General features: G+C 40.0%; 1 protein-coding gene across 8 annotated transcripts in view; it reads right to left on the minus strand.

Moving 5' to 3' along the window:
• Window positions 1-22,933, minus strand: part of UTRN (utrophin) — a gene marked incomplete at its 3' end in the record, with an annotated part of 1,040,500 nt that overhangs the window by 727,691 nt on the left and 289,876 nt on the right. For all 8 annotated transcript variants that reach the window (XM_082249947.1, XM_082249941.1, XM_082249943.1 and 5 more), the window contains 7 exons: window positions 20,696-20,934; window positions 18,052-18,232; window positions 14,393-14,538; window positions 11,476-11,688; window positions 8,479-8,592; window positions 4,937-5,092; window positions 1,903-2,073 (listed from right to left, as the gene is read on the minus strand). In XM_082249947.1, the coding sequence (XP_082106073.1) occupies window positions 1,903-2,073; window positions 4,937-5,092; window positions 8,479-8,592; window positions 11,476-11,688; window positions 14,393-14,538; window positions 18,052-18,232; window positions 20,696-20,934 (1,220 nt within the window). The remainder of the gene's footprint in view (window positions 1-1,902; window positions 2,074-4,936; window positions 5,093-8,478; window positions 8,593-11,475; window positions 11,689-14,392; window positions 14,539-18,051; window positions 18,233-20,695; window positions 20,935-22,933) is intronic.

The following is a 22,933-nucleotide window of genomic DNA, read 5'->3' on the forward strand; positions in this document are numbered from 1 at the left end:
CGCACAGTAAAAAAAAAAAAATATGTAAATAGTTGGTTTGGGCTGCTCATTCTCAAGAATTACATGCAAAATAATGGTACCGCTTTCAGCACCTAAAATCCGAAAGAATCATACCACCAGGGAGGTTAAGGAGGGTTTGGTGAATGCGCATATGAAACTGGTGGGGTTCAGTACCTCCAACAAGGTTCAGAACCACTGTTATAGATAAACAGAAAGGCAACAGAAAGGCGTTAAAACAGTTCACTCAATGAATTGTGCAAATAATTACTTCAATTATCCAATTATGTGAAAAGCCAATTCCTGTTTAGAAATGTAGAAACATAAAAGAGTGAATACAGAAAAAAGACCAAGTGGTCAGAGTCTGTCCCATTTTCTTTTTATTTCATCTGCACATGATTGGGTTTTCAAAAGTTTTCAAACAGCTTGATAACTAAAGTGAATATTCACCGATCTTATTGAGTGAAAGTTCTCAATCCCTTTAGAAATTCAGCCCACTAGTATTCAATCACAGCACTTTTTCTGCAAGTAAACCACCGAACCTCACACTAATTGCAGTATAGGAACTACATTTTAACAAGTTATGTAACTATCTAAAGCTAGCCATACATTAAAAGGCTGAACTGATTTGCCCATCCATACATTTGAGTTGGATGTGGAAATCCTCCCCGCTGTGTCTTTGTATTCTGACAGTGGGACTCCCCCGCTGCCAATATACAATGATCAGAGCTGCAGCCCATGGGCTGCATGCACTGATTGAATGCTGGTTTTCCAGCAGGACCGTTCAACAAAGGCAGTCTTATGCCCCGTACACACGCATCGATTATTGGCCGTGAATTTTCGGCCAACATCCGATCGGCCAATTTTTGGCTTGATAGTATGATGCTTTCGACAACCGACTCCGACTTTTCGGGCGGAAAAAATCCGGTGTGCAGGCTATAAAATTTTTGTTGGCCATCAACACAACGGCCGATTTTCCGTCAGTCAGTACAGATTTCGGCAGACAAAAATCTGATGAGCAAGACTGGGCATGCTCAGAGAAGAATCACATGACATCACTTCTGAAGTAGATTTTTGTTGGCCGAGAAAATTTGTGTGCAGTCTTGAGCACATTTCAACCAACACAACAACACTGGACAAAAGTCGGACGATCGGTCGGCCGATAATCGTTGCATGTGTACGAGGCATAAGGACCAGCCTATGTTGAACAGAGAGGGCTACACAAGGATTGAAATTTGGCGGTTTCTGCTGGACCAGCCAAATTTCAATCCATATAGGGACAACTTTAGGAATTTGTTTTAACCTTATGGTTGCCAGACCATCTTTAGTTATGATAAAGGCAGCTGATAAAATACAAACACATGCAGCAGTCTCCACATCACTATACCCAAGAATGTGGTACTAAACTAAATCATTGGTTTAAATATTTTTTAAAGCAGAGGAAATTAATTGTCATTGGGCAGGATACTTTTTACTTTTTAAAGACAATAGAAAGCAGTTGGATGCATTATTTTTCCAAAATGAAGAGCTTCATACCCAGAATGCAAATAGTAAGAGCATGGCCAGATACCGCTATAGCAAGCGCATCTTGGGTAAAACAACTGTGATTAAACAACATCCAATACATTTATTTGTATGACAATATCTAACATGTATGGTATCACTAATATCCATAAGGGTCTATTGGTGCTAACACAGGAGGACCGTTCTGATCAGCCCCAAATCCTTTCACATTTATGACCACCTTTAGATCAGATCCAAGCCAACCCTGTACAAACTGACAGAAAGGAATAAAAAGCTATATAGAAAGACTGCACTGTCTTTACTTTTTTCACATTGACAGTCCATTCCATAAACATTTTTAGATATCTCTTTAAATAAGAATGTCATCCATCGCTTCCTTACTTTCATTTCTTCTACAGCGCACTCAAGTTCTTCAGGAGACTTGTATTCAAAATCTCTTTCCAAATATTCCTCTTCAGCTTGCGTAATCCACTCTCGCATTTCTGCCAAGTCCTTCTTTAAATTAACAGCTTTCTCCTGACTTTCAGATAACCTGTTCATCTGGTGAATTACCTGAAAAGTAAACATGTATTTAACATAAACGGATTTTAACTGCCTAAGATGACTAGTATGTGCAGAAACTATACCATATAAGGACTTTAATAATCCAGTGCAACAGAACTAATGTAGTAAGGTATTTCTGTAACCAAAACCCATCCTATTTTTCTTACAAAATTCATATGATTTTCTAGTATCCTCAGTACTTTATAGGGCACTGTAACAAATTAAATCGCAGCCTACAACCCTTACCCTACATGACTCTTGGAGACTCCTATATCCTAATGTAAAATACTTCATAATGTAAAATACTTCAACCCACCAAAAATTTACAATAATACATTTTTTTCTCACTTCGCAATTCGACCAATCTGCACTCTGCGAAGATTGACCCAATGTACCTTTTGGAATATTATCCAACTACTGTGACCTTGCACTTTACAGAATGCGATTGGCGTCCAACATGTACGATTATTTATTGTAAGTATTAATTTGTAATAGCTAAGAAAAGAACAAACTAATGTAATTTTTAATTCCAATAATATACCATATGATTATTTTGCATATTCTGCATCAAGGACAAACATCATTAGGCACAATTGGCCCATGCCTATTGGAAACATAGAGAAAGAGGTGACTTCCTGTACAGTCATTGAGCACAAGTTTTTTCACCATCATCAGCAGAACGAAGAATATCTCATATAAACAAAAATCAAAGCTTCCCCCACCTCATGACATGCACAGTATCTCACAAAAGTGAGTACACTTCTCACATTTTTGTAAATATTTTATTGTATCTTTTCATGTGACAACACTGGAGAAATTACACTTTGCTACAATGTAGAGTAGTGAGTGTACAGCTTGAACAACAGTGTAAATATGCTGTCCCCTCAAAATAACTCAACACACAGCCATTAATGTCTAAATCACTGGCAACAAAAGTGAGTACACCCCTAAGTGATAATGTCCAAATTGGGCCCAATTAGCCATTTTCCCTCCCCGGTGTTATGTGACTCGTTAGTGTTACAAGATATCAGATATAAATGGGAGGCAGCTGTGTTAAATTTGGTGTTATCGCTCTCATTCTCTCATACTGGTCACTGGAAGTTCAACACGGCACCTCATGGCAAAGAACTCTCTGAGGATCTAAAAAAAGAATTGTTGCTCTACATAAAGATGGCCTAGGCTATAGGAATATTGCCAAGACCCTGAAACTGAGCTGCAGCACAGTGGTCAAGATCATACAGCGGTTTAACAGGACAGGTTTCATTCAGAACAGGCCTAGCCATGGTTGACCAAAGAAGTTGAGTGGAAATGCTTAGCATCATATCCAAAGGTTGTCTTTGGGAAATAGATGTATGAGTGCTGCCAGCATTGCTGCAGAGGTTGAAGGGGTGGGGGGTCAGCCTGTCAGTGCTCAGACCATACGCTGCACACTGCATCGAATTGGTCTGCATGGATGTCGTCCCAGAAGGAAGCCTTTTATAAAGATGATGCACAAGAAAGCCCGCAAACAGTTTTCTGAAGACAAGCAGACTAAGAATATGAATTACTGGTACCATGTCCTGTAGTCTGATGAGACCAAGATAAACTTATTTGGTTCAGATGGTGTCAAGTGTGTGTGGTGGCAACCAGGTGAGGAGTACAAAGACAAGTGTGTCTTGCCTACAGTCAAGCATGGTGATGGGAGTGTCATGGTCTGGGGCTGCATGAGTGCTGCCGGCACTGGGAGCTACAGTTCATTGAGGGAACCATCAATGTCAACATGTACTTTGACATAATGAAGCAGAGCAGGATCCCCTCCCTTCAGAGACTGGGCCGCAGGGCAGTATTCCAACATAATAACAAGCCCAAACACACCTTCAAGATGACCACTGCCTTGCTAAAGAAGCTGAGGGTAAAGGTGATGGATTGGCCAAGCATTTCTCCAGACCTAAACCCTATTGAGCATCTGTGGGGCATCCTCAAATGGAAGGTGGAGGAGCTCAAGGTCTCTAACATCCACCAACTCCGTGATGTCGTCATGGAGGAATGGAAGAGGACTCTAGAGGCAACCTGTGAAGCTCTGATTAACTCCATGCCCAAGAGGGTTAAGGCAGTGCTGAAAAATAAGGGTGGTCACACAAAATATTGACACTTTGGGCCCAATTTGGACATTTTAACTTAGGGGTGTAATCACTTTTGTTGCCAGCGGTTTAGACATTAATGGCTGTGTGTTTAGTTATTTTGAGGGGACAGCAAATTTACACTGTTATACAAGCTGTACACTCACAACTTTACATAGCAAAACGTAGCAAAGTGTCATTTCTTCAGTGCTGTCACATGAAAAGATATAATAAAATATTTACAAAAAATGTGAGGGGTGTACTCATTTTTGTGAGATACTGTACCTGCTCCCACTGCACCCGGATTGCCTCAGTGATCTGAGCGGAAGTTCAAGATAGCACCCCTCCTTCACCCATATCCTTCTAGAACACATCACAGGTCCCAGAAGACTTCAGGACTAATCACAAAGCACATGCGCACTGCGAATCCGGAAACTGGTTTCCCTTAGTTAAGATGCTGGTGCTAGGTTCCCAAAGCCTGGTGAAGAATAGGTGAGGACAGGTCAGGTAAGTGTCCTTATATTAAAATTCAGCAGCTACAGTATTTGTAGCTGCTGACATTAGATTTTTTGGGGGGGAGACTGAAGCTTCTCTTTAATTACACATTGTCACAAATATTAGGACAGATTAGTACCAGTAAAACAAGAACTAGTTTTGTCTACAAAATGCAATCTCAGAAGAGGTATAATCCTTTCGGCGCCAAACGTTGTGTACTTACAGGCTCCTGCAATAAAATTCCCTTCTTAATTCAGATACATAGTAATTCCGTTCACCTGTTTATTTAGTAGTTCCCATTGTGCCTGCTGATCAGAAAGCCTTGGTAATACCCATGTATGAATCAATGTATCGGAGTGGCTTCTCAGTGCAGTTTCCACATCCGATAACTTGTTCAAACATCCTTCCACAACTTCCATGTCATTCACAAGGGCCTAAGTTTAAAAAAAAAAATAGAGATGGTTAAGACCTTTATACAAAGCAAGCATAAATTTACCCAACTATTCAAACTCCTACAATGTTAAAGTTATAGTATCAAACTTGCTCTTGTAGGTTTATCTACAGTGCCTTGAAAAAGTATTCATCCCCCTTGAAATTTTCCACATTTTGTCATGTTACAACCAAAAACGTAAGTGTATTTTATTATGATTTTATGTGATAGATTATCAAAAAGTGGAACATAATTGTGAAGTGGAAGCAAAAAAAAAAATGGTTTTCAATTTTTTTTTAAATAAATATCTAAAAAGTGTGGCGTGCATTTGTATTCAGCCCCCTTTACTCTGATACCCCTAACTAAAAGCTAGTGGAACAAACTGTCTTCAGAAGTCCCCTTATTAGTAAATAGAGTCCACCTGTATGTAATTTAATCTCAGTATAAACACAGCTGTTCTGTGAAGCACTCAGAGGTTTGTTAGAGAACCTGTCACGGAACCATGAACCAGACGTACAACAACAGATAAGTGAAAATAAGAAGGCTTTATTGAAAATCAAGCTGTAAAGCAAAAGTCCAAACGGATGGCGAAACCGAGGCAGAGTCCTTGCGAAGCCAGAGGTCAGGAACCAGGAGGGTAGTCAGACGAAGCCGGGATCAGGAACCAGCAGGGTAGTCAGACGAAGCCAGGATCAGGAACCAGCAGGGTAGTCAGACGAAGCCAGGATCAGGAACCAGCAGGGTAGTCAGACGAAGCCAGGATCAGGAACCAGAAGCAGCAGCAGTCTTAGAAGCATGTGAACACAGGAGGACCAAGCAAGGAACTGAAGCCACAGACCTCCTATATATATGAGCTAGGCATCCAGCTCCTCCCAGTGGGAAGGAGGGGCCGCAGGGTGGAAGGCTACAAGAAACCCAGAAACCAAGATGGCCACCAGCACATGTCAAACGAAGGAGAACAGCAAGAAGGTAAGACCATGACAGAACCTTAGTGAACAAACAGCTTCATGGAGGCCAAGTAACACACCAGACAGGTCAGGGATAAAGTGTTGGAGAAGTTTAAGGCAGGGTTAGGTTAAAAAATAATTTCCCAAACTTTGAACATCTCACCGATCACTGTTCAATCCATCATCCGAAAATGGAAAGAGTATGGCACAACTGCAAACCTACCACAACATGGCTGTCCACCTAAACTGACAGCATTAAAGAGAGCATTAATAAGAGAAGCAGCCAAGACGGCCATGGTAATTCTGGAGGAGATGCAGAGATCCACAGCTCAGGTGGGAGAATCTGTCCACAGGATAACTATTAGTCGTCCTTTCCACAAATCTGGCCTTTATGGAAGAGTGGCAAGAAGAAATCCTTTGTTGAAAGCAAGCCATAAGAAGTCCCATTTTCAATTTGAAAGAAGCCATGTGGGGGACACAGCAAACATGTGGAAGAAGGTGCTTTGGTCAGATGAGACCAAAATTGAACTTTTTGGCCTAAAAGCAAAATGCTATGTTTGGCAGAAAACTAACACTGCACATCACCCTGAACACACCATCCCCACCGTGAACCATGATGGTGGCAGCATCATGTTGTGTGGATACTTTTCTTCAGTAGGGACAGATAAGCTGGTCAGAGTTGATGGGAAGATGAATGGAGCCAAATGCAGGGCAATCTTAAAAGAAAACCTGTTAGAGTCTGCAAAATACTTGAGACTGAGGCAGAAGTTCACCTTCCAGCAGGACAAGGACCCTAAACATACAGCCAGAGTTACAAAGGAATGGTTTAGATCAGTGGCCTCGGGAACTGCGGCCCGGCGGCATCCACTGAAACCAGCAATGAGGCATAATCCCCCCCCTTTACTGAGCCCAATGAAGAGGCACTATTCCCCTCAGTGACATCAACGATGGGGCACAATTCCTCCCACTGACACCAAACATGGGACATTGTTCCCACTGACGTCGGGACCTTTTCTTCTCACTACTGTACAGTCCGGCCCCCCTAATGTCTGCAGGACAGTAAACTGGGCCATTGCTTAGAAAGTTTAGAGACCTCTGGTTTAGATAAAAGCATATTCATCTGTTAGAATGGCCCAGTCAAAGCTCAGACCTAAATTCAATTGGTAATCTGTAGTAAAACTTGAAAATTGCTGTTCACAGACGCTCTCCATCCAATCTGACAGAGTTTGATCTATTTTGCAAAGAAGAATGGGCAAACATTTCACTCTCTGGATGTGCAAAGCTGGTAGAGACATACCCAAAAAGACCTGCAGCTGTAACTGCAGCTAAAAGGTGGTTCTACAAAGTATTGACTCAGCTGGGCTGAATACAAATGAACGCCACAATTTGTAGATATCAATTTAAAAAAAAATTTTAAAAAACATTTATCATTTTCCTTCCAATTCACAATTATGTGCCACTTTGTGTTGGTCTAAAATATAAAACTCCAATAAAATACATTTACGTTTTTGGTTGTAACATGCTAAATGTGGAAAATGTCAAGGGGTATGAATACTTTTTCAAAGCACTGTAAATGCAATCAATAAAAAAACATTGTTTGTTACCTTTACAGAAGTCGGCTGGTTGTCAAAGTCACTCCCTGCTTTAGGAGGACAACACTGTTGTCATATTATCTGCAACTTCCATAGTGCCACCCACTGAAAAGGTGATTTACAATGGCTGGAAATTATCACTGTGCTAATTCCTAGACCTAGACCTAGACCCAGAGTTCAGGGCCATCTCCACTGGCATGATTTGCACAGTAATAAGGTCTTCAGGAGGATAAAAGAAACTTTAAAATAGCTAAAAAAAATAATTTTATAGCGATGATGATTCAATGATTTCAACAAGGCACTTTATTTATAGATGCTATTTTAAGAGACTTGCCATTTGGTGTTGGTATAATTTTTCATTGAGCTTTAACCTTCTCTAGAGTTTATGGATAACTAAAAAAATGTTTTAACTTTAGGTAAATAGTCTGGGAGGATTTATCATTCACCATATTACATGTATAATACCTAATATGGTACTTCACACTGAGATGAAGCAGCGAACCCTGGGAAGTCACCTCTGTTGGTTGTTCTGCCCCTTTAAACCATTTTACAGAAGGATGATATGTAAGCAGAAAAGTTGTTTTCCTGCATGGGATTCTTTCTTGGTGATTACAATTACAACAAGTTAAAGAAAGTAATCTAAAGGCATTTTATTAGTGTAATATAAAAACAGTAGGGTTCCAGGCCTCTTGTTTCTGTCTGTAGCTGACTTTAGAGATGCTATACCGCTCGAGTTTAATGACACAGACGTCTTACTTTGGATAACATAAATGCAAAAAAAATATATATATATTATCACATAATATTCTAGGGCTGTCTCCGCACCCATTCAGTAAACCTATATATCTTACCATGCACTGGTCCAGCTGTCCCTGTAGAGCCTCAGGATCCTCTGAGGCTGTATGTTTGTTGAGCACAAAATCTTTTGCTTCATTCATCCATTTCTGTACAGATTTGGAATTATCCTAAATGCGTATGAGACAGCAAGGCACAATTATTATATGACTAAAACTAGGAATATAATAATTACTGCTGTTTACATTTAAAAATGGGTATCCTAAAGTAACCATAGTTTATATGTAACCTAGAGCCCAAAAAAACACTCTTTCATGTCAAATTACCAAACTCATTCTTTGCATTTATTGCTATAACAGATGGAGGACATTTTGAGGTTTGTACCCTAAATGCTAACCATAGGCTCCCTAAATGTTTCTTAGCTGGACCTGAAAAAGGCCACCAGTTATAAAACAATTGTTGTTTAGGTAAACTGTTCACAGATGCCTTCACCCAAATGTGGCACAGACTGTACATGTGATACTCTGGTTCTACTGTTGTTTGTAAGTTGTAATAATATATTACATTTTAACCACTTAAGCCCCGGAAGATTTTACCCCCTTCCTGACCAGGGCCTATTTTGCGATTCGGCACTGCGTTGTTTTAACGGATAATTGCGCGGTCGTGCGACGCTGTACCTAAACGAATTTCACATCCTTTTTTTCCCACAAACAGAGCTTTCTTTTGGTGGTATTTGATCACCTATGCGATTTTTTGATCATGTGCTATAAACAAAAAAAGAGCGTAAATTTTGCAAAAATAACAATATTTTTCACATTTTTTTATATGAAATTCCCCCCCAAAAAAAAGTAAAAATCTAAATTTTTTAACATTTTAGGCCAATTTGTTTTCTACTTGGTAAAAAAAATCGCAAAAAGCGTAATACATATGCACTGTTACTGTAAAAATGACACTGGGAGGAAAGGGGTTAACTTTATAGGAGAGGGAGGTCCCTAGGGGCGTGCTTCTAACTGTGATTGGATGTGGCTACTGTGTAAGAACAGAGATCAACGGTCCTACATAGTAGAACCGTATGATCTCAATTCTTAGGGCTCTTTCACACAGTCCGCCTCCGTAGGCGGATCCGTGCTGCTCAGCGGGGATCAATCCGCCGATCCCCGCTGAGCCGGCGGATGACAGCTCCGTCTCCGCTTGCAGTGCGGAGAGGGAGGTGTCACAGCTCCCGCTGCTCTCTATGGGGGATCGGATGAGAGCAGACCGCTCTCATCCGATCCGATCCCTGACCGGATGGAAAAATAGGGTTTCCATCCGTCCAGATTTCACGGACAGGATCGGATACGGATGGCAGCGGGTGTCAGCGGAGGTGTCTCCGCTGACATCCGCTGCCCCATAGAGCTGCATGGAGGATCCGATCAGATCCGCCTATAAAACTGACAGGCGGAAGATCGCCCGTGTGAAAGAGCCCTAACACAGGGGAGAATGACAGGCGGCTGTGTTTACATTAGCCGCCTGCCTTTCTCCCGCTCTAACGGACGATCGCAAGTGCCCGGCGGACATCGGTTTCGCCGGGCACACGCGTGGGGGGGGGGTCCGTGAGCGTGCGGGAGCGTGCATCCGGCGGCGCGCGCTCGCTCCCCAGAGCCTCACAGGCTAGCGACATAGACCTACGTCGCTTTGCCTGTGAGGGGCTGACTGCCGACGTAGATCTATGTTAGGCAGTCGGCAAGTGGTTAAAGTAAACCTGTGATGGCAGACACATAAAAAGCAAGAGAAGGGTGCACCGACCTAGTGCAATATAATAAGACATTTTTTGGGAAAGTAAAAAAGAATGCCATACATCATATTCACAAACGTATGCTGAAAGTATGCATATAAAAACTCCTAATACAGTCAGGAGACCTCCAGGACTAGGATACTTTTCAGTACTGCAGGAGGACTGGAAGGCGTCTGTACTGATGGGGCTGACGTGTTTCAAGGGAGAACCCATCAGAGGCACCAACTCTGGCTCTGATGAAGAGGGTTCTCCCTTGAACCGCGTCAGCCCCATCAGTACGGACGCCTTCCAGTCCTCCTGCAGTACTGAAAAGTATCCCCGTTTGTGAGTATGATGTATGGCATTCTTTTTTACTTTACAATAAATGTCTTATGATATTGCACTAGGTCGGTGCGCCCTACTCTTGCTTTTTTTGTTTCTAGTTCATGTGGATGCCCATAGTCCTGAGAGGGTGGCAAAAGCCTAGATGCCATCAACACAGCCTTCCCTATAATGCAGCACCTGAGCGCAGGAGAATTAACTGTTGATGGTAGATACATGCAAGCCCCAAATCTTGCACCCTTAAAAACAAGTCAGCGGTGCAGGGAGTATGTCATAAGTCATACGCTATAAACCGGACACAACCCTATAAAAGATTAATACAAATCCAGGGTGTACTGCTTAGATTGCAGCAGAACAGGTTCAACACAATGCAAAAACATTGTGCATGTCTAGCCAAAACAGTTTTTCCTTAGCTTTGGATATAGTGGCGAAGAGTTAGAACCTCTGTTAAGCTTTATCTGTTATCCATTGCAAAATAGGAGGATTCAGGTATACGTGGTTATGTATCGGCTTGCATAAAGCACAAGCATGGCCATATGCTTCAAACGCACACTATCTGAATTCAAAGCAACCCCAGTGCATAACCGTGTACAGACAGAGTATGTAATTCCTCTCAATGTGCTGCTGTATACGGCAGCTGTGGTTCCCGAGAAAAAAAATCACGCAGGTTCTGCACGCTGTAAATCCCCTGTACAGCTGTGTGCCTATAGGTGATGAAGAGTGAAAGACATGTTTGAAGTCCAGCCTAGATGACAGTCATAACTTCCTCTACAGATACAGTGGAAAGTGAACTTAGCTAGCCTAGGACAGGAAGTTATTTCTAGGATTACCAGGTGAAAATAAAGGAAAAAAGAAAACAAATGCAGTCACCTCAACAATGGGCTGGTAAGTTGAAATATAATTTTGTTTTTTTACTTTAGATACACTTTAAATATCATTGCAGTTGTATTTGCCTTACCTCAAATTCTCTCAGTCTGGAAGTTATATCCTCTAGAATACATTTTTGATCAGCACAGATACTCTTAAGCCTGCTCCACTGCTCCTCCATATCCCTGCACTCATTCATGTATACGGCTGTTTTGTCTTCTGGTGCTCTCTTCTCCAGGAGTCTGGTTTCAGTGTACATTGTATCAAGGTGAACCTTCTGGGAATCTAATGTCTGTAAAAGAATCTAAAAACAAGAGAGCAGCTATAACCAACAATTTCATATAACAGACAGGGCAAGCGCCAAGGCAATGCAAGAGGCTCTGGACATGAAAAACGCTCTGCAGCTAACTTTTACTAGAACAGGAAAGCACCCTACTCTGCCCAAAGGTTACTAACAGTGTCCTGTTAAGTGGGATCCAGATGCAGTACTCCAAAGGTTTGAGGACGACCGTGCCAGAAAGCTACAAGTGACAAATATCCAGCAGCAATGTAGTTAAGAATCTTTTGATTGATGAAAGAAATCAAAGGAGACAAGAAAGGAGCTAGCAAAAAAGCTAAGTGTTTAACATAGCAAAACTACAGAAAAAACATCCATCTTTTTTGAGGACACTAGCAAAAAATGGGGCATGCTGGTAGTAGGAAAGTTTATCTTGTACTGGTCTAATTTTTTGCTTGCCAATTTCCAATCCTCCTTTCCACTATAATTCAAAGGTTAAAAATTTCCTGTGTCCCTCAGGTAATGAGAAAAAAAAAAAAAAAAGATGTACCTCCTTATCTATGCAAACTGCATATAGTGCACTACAAAACAAACATAGGGAAGTAAAGGAGCATGGAAAAATCAGAACTTACACGGTTTTAGTTCCCTCTAGCTAATAAGTGAAATAGAGCAACGTGACAAAGAGAAAATTTACTGTGTTAACTTATGGTGTTTATACTATATGTTAGCTATGGCAACACACTTTGTACAGTCAGCTCTGTCCCTTCTTATTATCATACTTCATTTATAGAGATAAAATCATCTGACTGTAATAATGGGCCAGTTTTCACAGAAGAGAGAGTATTCGCTAAAATATCTGCACATGGAATTTAAACTTTTAAAGCGTATCTATGATCAGAATGTAAAATCATATGTTAACCACTTAAGGACCAAGTCTATTTCTGACTCTTGTTGCTTACAAGTTAAAATCAGTATGTTTTGCTAGAAAATTACTTAGAACCCCCAAATGTTAAATATATATATATATATATATATATATATATATATATATATATTTATATATATATATATATTTATATATATATATACATACACACAGGTAATGCTGGTCACAGTGGTGGGTATATACACAGTATAATAGCAATAATAGTGGGTACTTGCAGAGATTTGCTTGTAGGCGCTGTCTGTGGCTGAGCCCGGGAGGAAGCATGCGGCTGCAGTACAGAGCAAAGCCACTGCTTTGAGTGTATGGCGGAGTGAATCTGATATCACTCCGCCTGTGAGACGGGACTATACAGGAAGTAGCGGCTTCATTCTAGAAACTGACAGCTGAGCCGGGAGTCGGGACACCGCAGGGAGACTCGGGATCAGTATGCGCGGACCGCCCGGTACCCAACATGCAGGGATTTAGTCAGTATTCGCTCCATAAGACACACAGGCATTTCGGGGGAGGAAAAAAGTGCATCTCATGGAGCGAAAAATACGGTATATATATATATATATATATATATATATATATATTTTTTTTTTTTTTAGCAAAGACTCTGGAGAATAAAATGGCAGTCATTGCAATATTTTATGTCACACTGTATTTACGCAGCGGTCTTTCAAACACAATTTCTTTCCAAAAAATACACTTTACTGATGGGCTGCAGATAGGTACTCGGTTACTCTGAGCTGGAGACAGGTACTCTTATGGGCTGGGACAAGTACTCAGGTACTCTAATGGGCTGGCAACAGGTACTCGGGTACTCTGATGGGCTGGAGAAAGGTACTCTGGTACTCTGATGGTACACATGTAAACGGTGTTCAAACCACACATCTCCTCTGTAACTCTAAACTGGTAACCTGTAGAAATTTTTAAAGTGCCGCCTATGGAGATTTTTAAGTACCAATGTTTGTTGTCATTCCACGAGCATGCGCAATTTTGAAGCATGACATGTTGGGTATCTATTTACTCAGTGTAACATTATCTTTCACAATAAAGAAAAAAAATTGGGCTAACTGCACTGTTTTCTTATTTTTTAATTAAAAAAATGTATTTTTTTCAAACAAATTGTGTTTGTAAGACCGCTGAGCAAATACGGTGTGATAAAAAATTTTGCAACAATCTCCATTTTATTCTCTAGGGTCTCTGCTAAAAAATAAAATGTTTGGGGGTTCTTAGTAATTTTCTAGCAAAAAAAAAAAAAGAAAAAACTGATTTTAACAAGTAAACAAGTGTCAGAAATAGGCTCGGTCCTTAATTGGATAATGTATGGCCAGCTTTTTTACGGGCTTTTGTTAGAATTACTCATGCAGTGGCATCTCCAGTACTGTATGGGTTAAATGCTCATTATAACTAGGGAACAAAGACATAAGTACAAATACTCACCTCCCAGGATAGGTAGACAGGAAGGCAAAAGTAAGAAATGCTCAGATTATTATACTAGTGGTATCCAACTAAACATTAAAAATATTAAAGGAAATATTTGATTGAATATAGTTAATGTTTTCATTTTTTGTCTTTCCAGACCTCAGCTTTATAAAATGGTTTGCTATTGATTTCACCCATTGTAAAAAGGTAGAAAAGCTGTCAAGGGGAAAATAATGCCATGTCAACTGGACCTTGGGCGGCTGAAGCACTCAAAGCCTGATTTTCTTTTATTTGTTCAATGAAAACGATTTCAGACTTTCAGTTAAAAAATAAAAGGAGATAGGAAACGCTGCATACATTTTCATTAAAACCAACCTTTGCCTGTTGAAGAGCCAGCTCAACTGTTGCAGGGTCACAGAGCCCTGTTAGTTGTGATTGTAATTTGTGTTGACATTCCACTATTGTTTCTTTCAACAACCTCCGGGTATCCAGATACTTCTGGCTGGGCTGGTGATCCAGGGCTGTAAACATAAAACATGACAGCACTGTGTAAATACATTCTGAATAAAAGCTAAAGTTTCTGTACACTTATTCACATAAAAATGTGCACTGTTTAAGGCAAACTAAACTTTGGCTAATGCAAATTCTTAAATAAGAGTATCCAAACACAAATGGAGATCACGCTTCATGTCTGAATGCCTCTGTTCTAAATCTAGTGGAGGCATTAGAAATGAGGAGGCTGCTCATGGGAAGTTGCTCTTTGCAAGGGAATTTGCCCCATAGCTTTGTGAATGAGCTAAAGCTCTGCTGACTTTCATCATCCAATCATATGCAAGCACAAATGCTGTTTTTTTGTATTTTCTTTGCACGTGATTGGATATTCTTTGCAAAGTAAAACTTTGCCATATGTACAACATTTTGGGGCAAATTCCCTTGTAAACTGAACAAACTATTTGTCTACAGTAATTCCACCCTAAGGAGTCTTTCACTATGGTCTAAAGCTAGCCATACACTAGCCGAAATAACGGGCAAACTCATTTTCGAAAAACGAAAAATCGGCCTTGAGAGCAGACGATCGTGCCATCATGTAATGACCGAATTTCGAACGATAAATCATTCAATGGACATAAATCATTAATCCTTTTTTTTTTGTTCAGTTTGTCACATATGCCTAGTGCAAACAGGTCGGCTGAGAAACACATTAACCTTTCAATTTATCGTTTGTTTATCGTTCGGTCGGCAGATTTTCAAAACTGTTCCTTCGATTTTTCGGCTCTGAAAAGTTAAAAAACATTTTCTATTTGTGCCCATTAACTGGATTAAAAACGAACGATCGCACCAAATGACAGATTTTCGAACGATCTTTCGGCTAGTGTATGGCCAGCATTAGTATAACTATTTTAAAATTATTTTTGTAATATTTGTATCATATTGTGCAATGTTATCAGGTAAAAAAGAAAATATCAAGTAGATATCCACAACTGGTATTGTCTAGTTTAGGGTTCTTTCTACTGTCTGTTAAAATGAACTTGTATGTAAGCAAATGATAAATGTAAGCAGCAGATAGCTGACAATATAAGCTGTCAATACATCCCTCTTGTGGCAGAAACATGTTACTGCAGTACTTTTGAAAGTCTTATCCTACACGACAAAGTCTGGAGTTTAGGTCCTTCATGTATCAGACAATGCACTGTGGGACAGGGCTGCCTTTTTCAACCAGGGTGCCCTTCTTCAGGGGTGCCTTGGCAAAATGCCTAAAAAATTATCAAAAATTGTATACAAGCCAGCAGGTGGATGAAGCCTGCCTTTTAGTTACACAAAGCCACAGGTTTTCATTATGCACCATTACAAGTTTCTAGACACTGGCATCCTAACGACCAATGATGTCATCAGTTGATGAGGAGGATGTCTGTTGCCTCCACAGCATCCTTGTTTTACCCTCCCCTTCCTCTCACCCTCAGCACTGAGGTCACATTAGCTAACTGATGGAGAGAAATTGAAGGAGAAGAGAAACATTGGAATACTAGTTGGTACCAGTGTGCAAAAATGTACTTGCTTCGGAAGAAAAAAATCATCCTCCATGTGTGGATGTTGCTGCATTATGTAAAACTATTAGAACAGTTTTTTTCATTTTAGAATGGGGTGCCTCGAGACTGACCATAATTTTAAAGGGTGCCTTGACTAAAAAAAGGTTGAGAAACATTGGGATAGGGACAGGACTGTGTGCTTTTTCTTTGGTACCAGGCAGTGGAGAACGAGAGGGGCTCCTGGCACTGCTGGAGTAGACAATTCTAACACAAAGAGGTGTATTTACTAAAACTGGAGCACTCAGAATCTGCTGCTGCTGTGCATTGCAGCAAATATACTTCCTACTTCAGCTTGTTCAATTACCAGCTTGCCGACCGTATAGTGTACATGGCGGTTCTCCTGTGCAGAAACACATACCTGTACATAATCCTGCGTTTCTAGATCTGGGGTGCGCACGTGCTTTGCCGTAGACCCACTCCCACTGTTATTGGACACAGCAGGAGCCAATCAGCGTGTCCAGCAGACTCAATGTCCGCCGGGACCTGCCAATCGTTCGGAAGAGAAGCAGAACTGTGGCTCTCCTGTGCAGAAACACGTACCTGTACGTTATCCTGCATTTTCAGGTCTTGGAGCATGCACGTGTGCCGCTGTCGACCCTCTCCCGCTGTGACTGTAAACAAGACAGATCTCCGTTCTAAGAGGAGAGAAGATAGTGATCCTGTGTTTCTGAAAAGCAGGAACACGAATCTCTGCCTTCCCACAGTACAAGTACCTCCCCCACAGTTAGTAAGTACTCCCTAGGCACACATGTAACCCCTTAATCGCCCTGATGTTAACCCCTTCTCTTCCAGTGTCATTAGTACAGTGACAGTGCATATATTTAGCACTGATCACTGTATTCGTGTCACTGGTCCTGAAAAAAGTGTCTTAAGTGTAACTTAGTGACCAATTTGTCTGCCACAATGTCGAAGTCCCGCTATAAGTTGCTAATTGCTGCCATTACTAGTAAAAAATAAACAAATAAAAATTCCATAAATATATAACATAGTTTGTAGACGCTATACCTTTTGTGCAAACCAATCAATATTGTGATTTTTTTTTTTTTTTTTTTTTTACCAAAAATATGTAGCAGAATACATATTGGGCTAAATTGATGAAGAAATTCGATCTTTTACATTTTTGTATTGGATATGTTTTATAGCAGAAAATAAAAAATATTGTTCGTTTTTTTTTCTTCTAAATTGTCAGTCTTTTTTTGTTTAGTGTGCAAAAAAAATAAAAACCTCAAATGTAATCAAATACCACCAAAAGAAAGCTCTATTTGTGGGGGGAAAAAAGGAGATAAATTTTATTTGGGTACAGTGCTGCATGACTGCGAAATTGACAGTTAAAGTAGCGTATAGCCGTATCGCAAAAGTAGCCTGGTCATGAAGGTGGGTAAACCTTCTGGAACTGAAGTGGTTAAGCTATGACAAGAAAACCTGCAAGCTGATTGGTTTCTATGTGAGCTGTACCAGATTTTGCACACTCTCGTTTTAGTAAATCCCCCCACCCAAAAAATGTCAATAGTGACATCTTACATTGCCAGGTACATGCTGCCTATGTTGTTTTATCAATGCTTTAGATACAGGTTTTCAAAGCCAAAAAGAAAGAGAGGACTGTTAGAGTCTTCCAACACCTGGGTCATAGCAGACAACTTGGTTGATGCTGAGCAGATGATTTGACCTGGCCACACTTAACTTCATATAATTTTATGAAGAAAACTGTTTGAGAAAGCAACATCAACAGTGGTAATGAGTTTCTTTAAAAATTGTGTTTAAGTGAAGACTCTACCAAACAGTAGATGAAGAAACGGCACTTTCTACATTGGAAATTTGCAGTATTAAATGCAAGTATTAGAATTAATGTGTCAGAATTAGAAGTATTCTGAGTATGCTTCCTGGGATATCACAAGCCCAACTGACTGTATGAACCAACACACGCATCCGTCAAATATATATACAGACCTTCCTGAAATTGCTGGAGTTCTCTTTCCATTTGATTCTTTGCCCTGTCATAGTTGGTAGTGATGTTTTTCACACTGGCTTCAATGAAGACAGGAGCTGTAGGCTGGGAGCCAAGTGAAGCTGCTTTTGATTTTAAATATTCAACTTCTGAATGCAAGTCACAGAGTTTTGCCAACCGAAGCTGTAAATAATGACATTACATTATCTGAGTATTAGTAAAAGGCACACACACTGCACATACAATTTCATTATATCTTAACTCCTGCCTTACTTTGCGAAAAAAAAAAAACAGGTAGGAAAAAAAGTCTGCGACCTTAGAAAGCATGTAACGCCGCTCGAAGCCCAAGGCACGTAACGCTGCCCGGCCGAAACTCTGAAGAACGGAGCAAGCGTCCAATTCCACTGATACAGAAGGGCCAAAAAGAGTGGTGCTTCATGCTTTACTTATTGGCACTTCAAGCAAAAAGTCTGTGTATTTCTCTATAATCATAGAGCATGGAAGGGTCTTTATTGCTGACTGTGTCCCTTTTTTGAAAAATATCCTCTTTACTGCCTTATCTGGCCTTCACTACTATAGTCAAAACTAAAATAAACTTAAATTAGTCCTTTGGTTTATTGGATCCTAAAACAAGGTTTTATATCAGCTTTTCCTGATAAATATTTATTGTGTCAAAAGATTTCCAGAGCACTATGGGCTAACTATAAAAAGTGGACCAGAAGCTCCCTGCCTTTAGGCTTAATTGATCTCACTGAAACCTCAGAGACAAAACTGTCAGATAAGGAGCAAGTCACTGCTCTGACACTTGTGTATGTACATTTCAGCTTGAGCTACTGAGCTCTGTAAACAAGCCTTGTAGAATGTAGAATGTACATGTGGTATGAAGACAGATAGAATTAAGTCTAGAGTTCAGGCACTTGGTGAATAGAAGAGTACATATTTACCTGAATGAAAAAAAAAAATATATATATACAGTATATATATATATATATATATATATATATATATATATATATATATATATATATATATATATATATATATATATATATATATGTAAAGTGTTTATTTTAAAGCGGAACTAAACCCATTGATTTAACAGTTAAAAAAAAAATGTACATTCCCAACAAATGCTGGGAATGTAACCATCACATTGGTTGTGCTCCCAACCAAACTGTCAAACCATCAAATGGCTGGTGTCATAACTGATCACATATGCAGCATGATGGCAGTTGAGGATCAAACAGAGGCCAAGATGGCAGCTTCCTTGGCTGAAAATAAAACAAGGGTTTAGTTCTGTTTAAAGTCCTCACTATAGTATATAAAGAAATAAATTTTATAAAACACCACCACACATTATCTGAATAAAGCACAGTCCAGTTGTTCAGTTCATGGGAGAAAATAACAGGAAAATATTGCTCATAAGGAGTAATAAAATCAGATGAGATATTCAGTTTTTAAATAGAACACATCTGATTTCCTTGTCTCAAGTTGCAATAGTGATTATATTGCCTAGTATAGCAGCTATTTTTTAAAAATCTCAACAGATATCAGGATGGAATAGAGGTATTACACTAGAACGAATAGGGCAATTTAGAGCCAAAATAATGTTTTGCTTTGCACACTGGGAAATGTCTGCAATGCCAGCAAGCTTCAGAAAGCTTTAACAGAAGCCATGACCAATGCCAACAATTGGGCTGTGTGTATACTCATTAATATTCACAAATGATTACATCTTCTTACATAATGATAACTTTGCTACATGGAGGCATGTAATGAGTTGGAAAAAAAACTTCAATGCAGCCTAAAATAAGCCTTGCTACAGGGGCATATTAGAAAGCAATGCAAAGGGAATTAAAAAAATTGTACATATTAACCCTTAGTAAGCAATCAGAAATAACTTGTTAACTAGCAAGATTACTATAAACTACATTTGGGTTACTGCCCATTACCAATATATATTGCTCAGTTTGTGCTGTCTTAAATGTTCTTTTTTTAGTGAAAGCAACACGTCTATTTTAACCAGTAAGGAAATTACATATGAAATATATGATAGTTAAAAGAGAAGTATGGGGTTGGGAAAACAAAATAAAAATTATACTTATGATGGTGGACGCAGCAATGATCTAATGCAGCATCTGTTCCCCGCTGGCTTTGCACTGAGAACAGAGCGATCAAACACTTCTGATCGTCCAGTTCTCCCTTTTGCTCTGATCAGAGAATGGTGACTGTTAGTCACCAGCTCTCTGCTCTGCCCCTCCAGCGCACACTGGAGTGCTGGACTGTGGAGGAGACGGGATCGTCTGGGTCAGCCTCTCAGTGGCTCTCAGTGGCTATACTTCTCCTTTAAGTAAAGCTGTGGCTCACTGAGAGGCTGAGCCAACTGCTGCTACAGGAATATGGGTGGATCCAGACTGTAAAGTCAAGAACGGTTCAGCGCCTGGACTGGCTGAGTGCCATCAACCAACAGTAGACTTTAGCCCGCTGTCGGCCGAAACGGGTCACAGGAGTGCAGAACTAACTGCACAAATGTGATCCATAGGAGAATTAGGGCCAAAATAGCTTTGGCTATACTTCTATTCTAAGTAAAGATGTAAAAGTGGCAATAATGCAGTTCACTAATCACAACTAATAGAAAATCCTTACCTGTGTACTGTCTTTCATTGCCTGCAATGTAAGGTCCTGAGACAGTAAGGATTGAGTCTTCAGCCATTCCTCTTCCTGTCTTATCTTTTCTTCTAGTCTATCCAACTCTTGGAAATAGTCAGTGATAGCATCCTGATACAAAATACCCTTATGAAGCTCTTCAATTTGTTTTTTTATGCCATTCCATTCGGCCTGCAATCTTTCCAGGGACACTTTAACTTCTTCTTCAGGGAAGCCCTCTGTATAAATACATATAAATAAGAAAATCCACAGATTCATTAGTCTATAACAATTTCATTTGAGGCGCCAGCTTTGGTGAAGAAATATAAATCTAGTTATCATCGACCAGCTGATATAACAAATTCAGATTTTTATACAATACTCCCCTACTACTCCACACTGCACACTCCACACTGTTCCCCAAAACCATCGTCCTCCAGCTTCAGTCCTCTTCTAGGTTGAATGACTCCCAGCACCATTCATTCCACTTGGGAGCCCAGGCCATCATGGGGTCCTGGGGTGCAATATTAAGCCAGCCTGGGCTCACAGGGGAATGCTGCACAGAACAGTGCCCGCGTCACAACATGAGTCATTCTCTGCATGATTCACTGACAAAGGACAGAAAAAGCTGGAGGAAGAGGACCCCTGTTATTAGGCGACTGGCCATTAGATGCCTGGAATTTAGGTACGTATCAGGAATTAGTTTTTAAGTACAGGGGCAAGAAAAAAAATCATGGGGCTTGGCTTTTTTTGAAAAAAATGTCATGAGTTGGAGCAGCACAGTCCCCGCCCTATTACAAACACAAATACCTTGTAAATATGCCCAGGCCATTTACTTGATGGACCTTAGGCTAATGTTGCTGTAAAAATTTTGTATAGAAAATGCCCAAAAAAAAAAACCCTAATCTAGAATCATTTGAGAAAGAATGAAAGAATAGCACACATGCACAAACACACACATACAATATGTGTGTGCATAAAAATGATATTAAGGCAGAGTTCCACTTTTTTTTTAAATAGCAGCATATATATATATCATAGTGATGTAATGTATGGATATTTATATGGTAAAATTTCTTAAGAAAGTACCTTTTATTTAGTAGTCTTCCACGCAATCTGCGGTCGCAGCCACCTAGGTGACTACTTCTTACCCTAAACCCAATATTCCCCACAAAAACATTTTTAAATAACCGACTGTTCAGTGATGCTGGATGCTGTAATGACCATAGGTTGGAAACCCTGGATACTCAAAGCTCACTTTACTTTATCACCCTGGCCCACTGACTCCTGGGATATCCATGTCATCGATCCCAGAAGTCTTCGGTCACCTAATGCAGGCATAGTCGTTTCCTGACCAGAACAAAGCACGCCGCACAGTGTAATTACTGCGCAGGAGCGAGATCGGGAAGTGCATGCTGGGTAGCCAGCTGCATGAAATCCAGGAAATGAAGCTAGGTCGATTTCAGCTGCCCACATCCTCCATGGTGGCAGCCGGAATTGAGGTAGAATAGAGAAATTATCATTTAGCAAGTAATTATAATATGCACATGGCCAGCAATATCTATTGCAGTTATGGTGAATTACAACAATCTCAATGATGTGATTAGTATAATTTTGGGTAGAAGACTAGCTAAGATGTTTTATTTTTCAATATTTGCAAATACTTGAAAGAAGCAATGTAATAATTACGTCAACAGACATGCTCCAAGGGCTAGAAGTTATTACAATATGTACGAGTCCAGTGAACCTGTAGCTTGAATGAATGTGCAATGCATACAGCAGAGGGCGCTGCACAATATAAAAACTGAAGACATGCTGAGTTCCACATTACTGACATTAAAATAAATTATATCTATCTTTGGAAATGGAATTTTAGAATACAGCTTTTCAGGATTTACTAGCAGGATACCATGAAAGGCCTGGAATGCACCTTCTTACGTGAAATAGGAGAAAATCCTTGATGAAATTCACGTTACATATTATTTATGTTGTGCAAAGTAATAAACATGATAAAAAAGCAACAGTGATGTCTAATCGTTTGTATGCTAGTGTAGATTAAATATATTTTTTCCTAAAGTAGACCTATCATAAGTAAAATCCAGGGGGGGGGGGGGGCGTTAGGGTTCCACACCAAAGACCTCTGTCTGATGCTAATTGACAGGATGATATACATTCCTTAAGAACACACTCCAAGCCAGTGATTTATAATACTGAAGCCAGATGAGTCAGTATGACAGC

Source organism: Pelophylax lessonae (genome assembly GCF_965119305.1).
Source record: "Pelophylax lessonae genome assembly, chromosome: 3".
Lineage (NCBI taxonomy): Eukaryota > Metazoa > Chordata > Amphibia > Anura > Ranidae > Pelophylax > Pelophylax lessonae.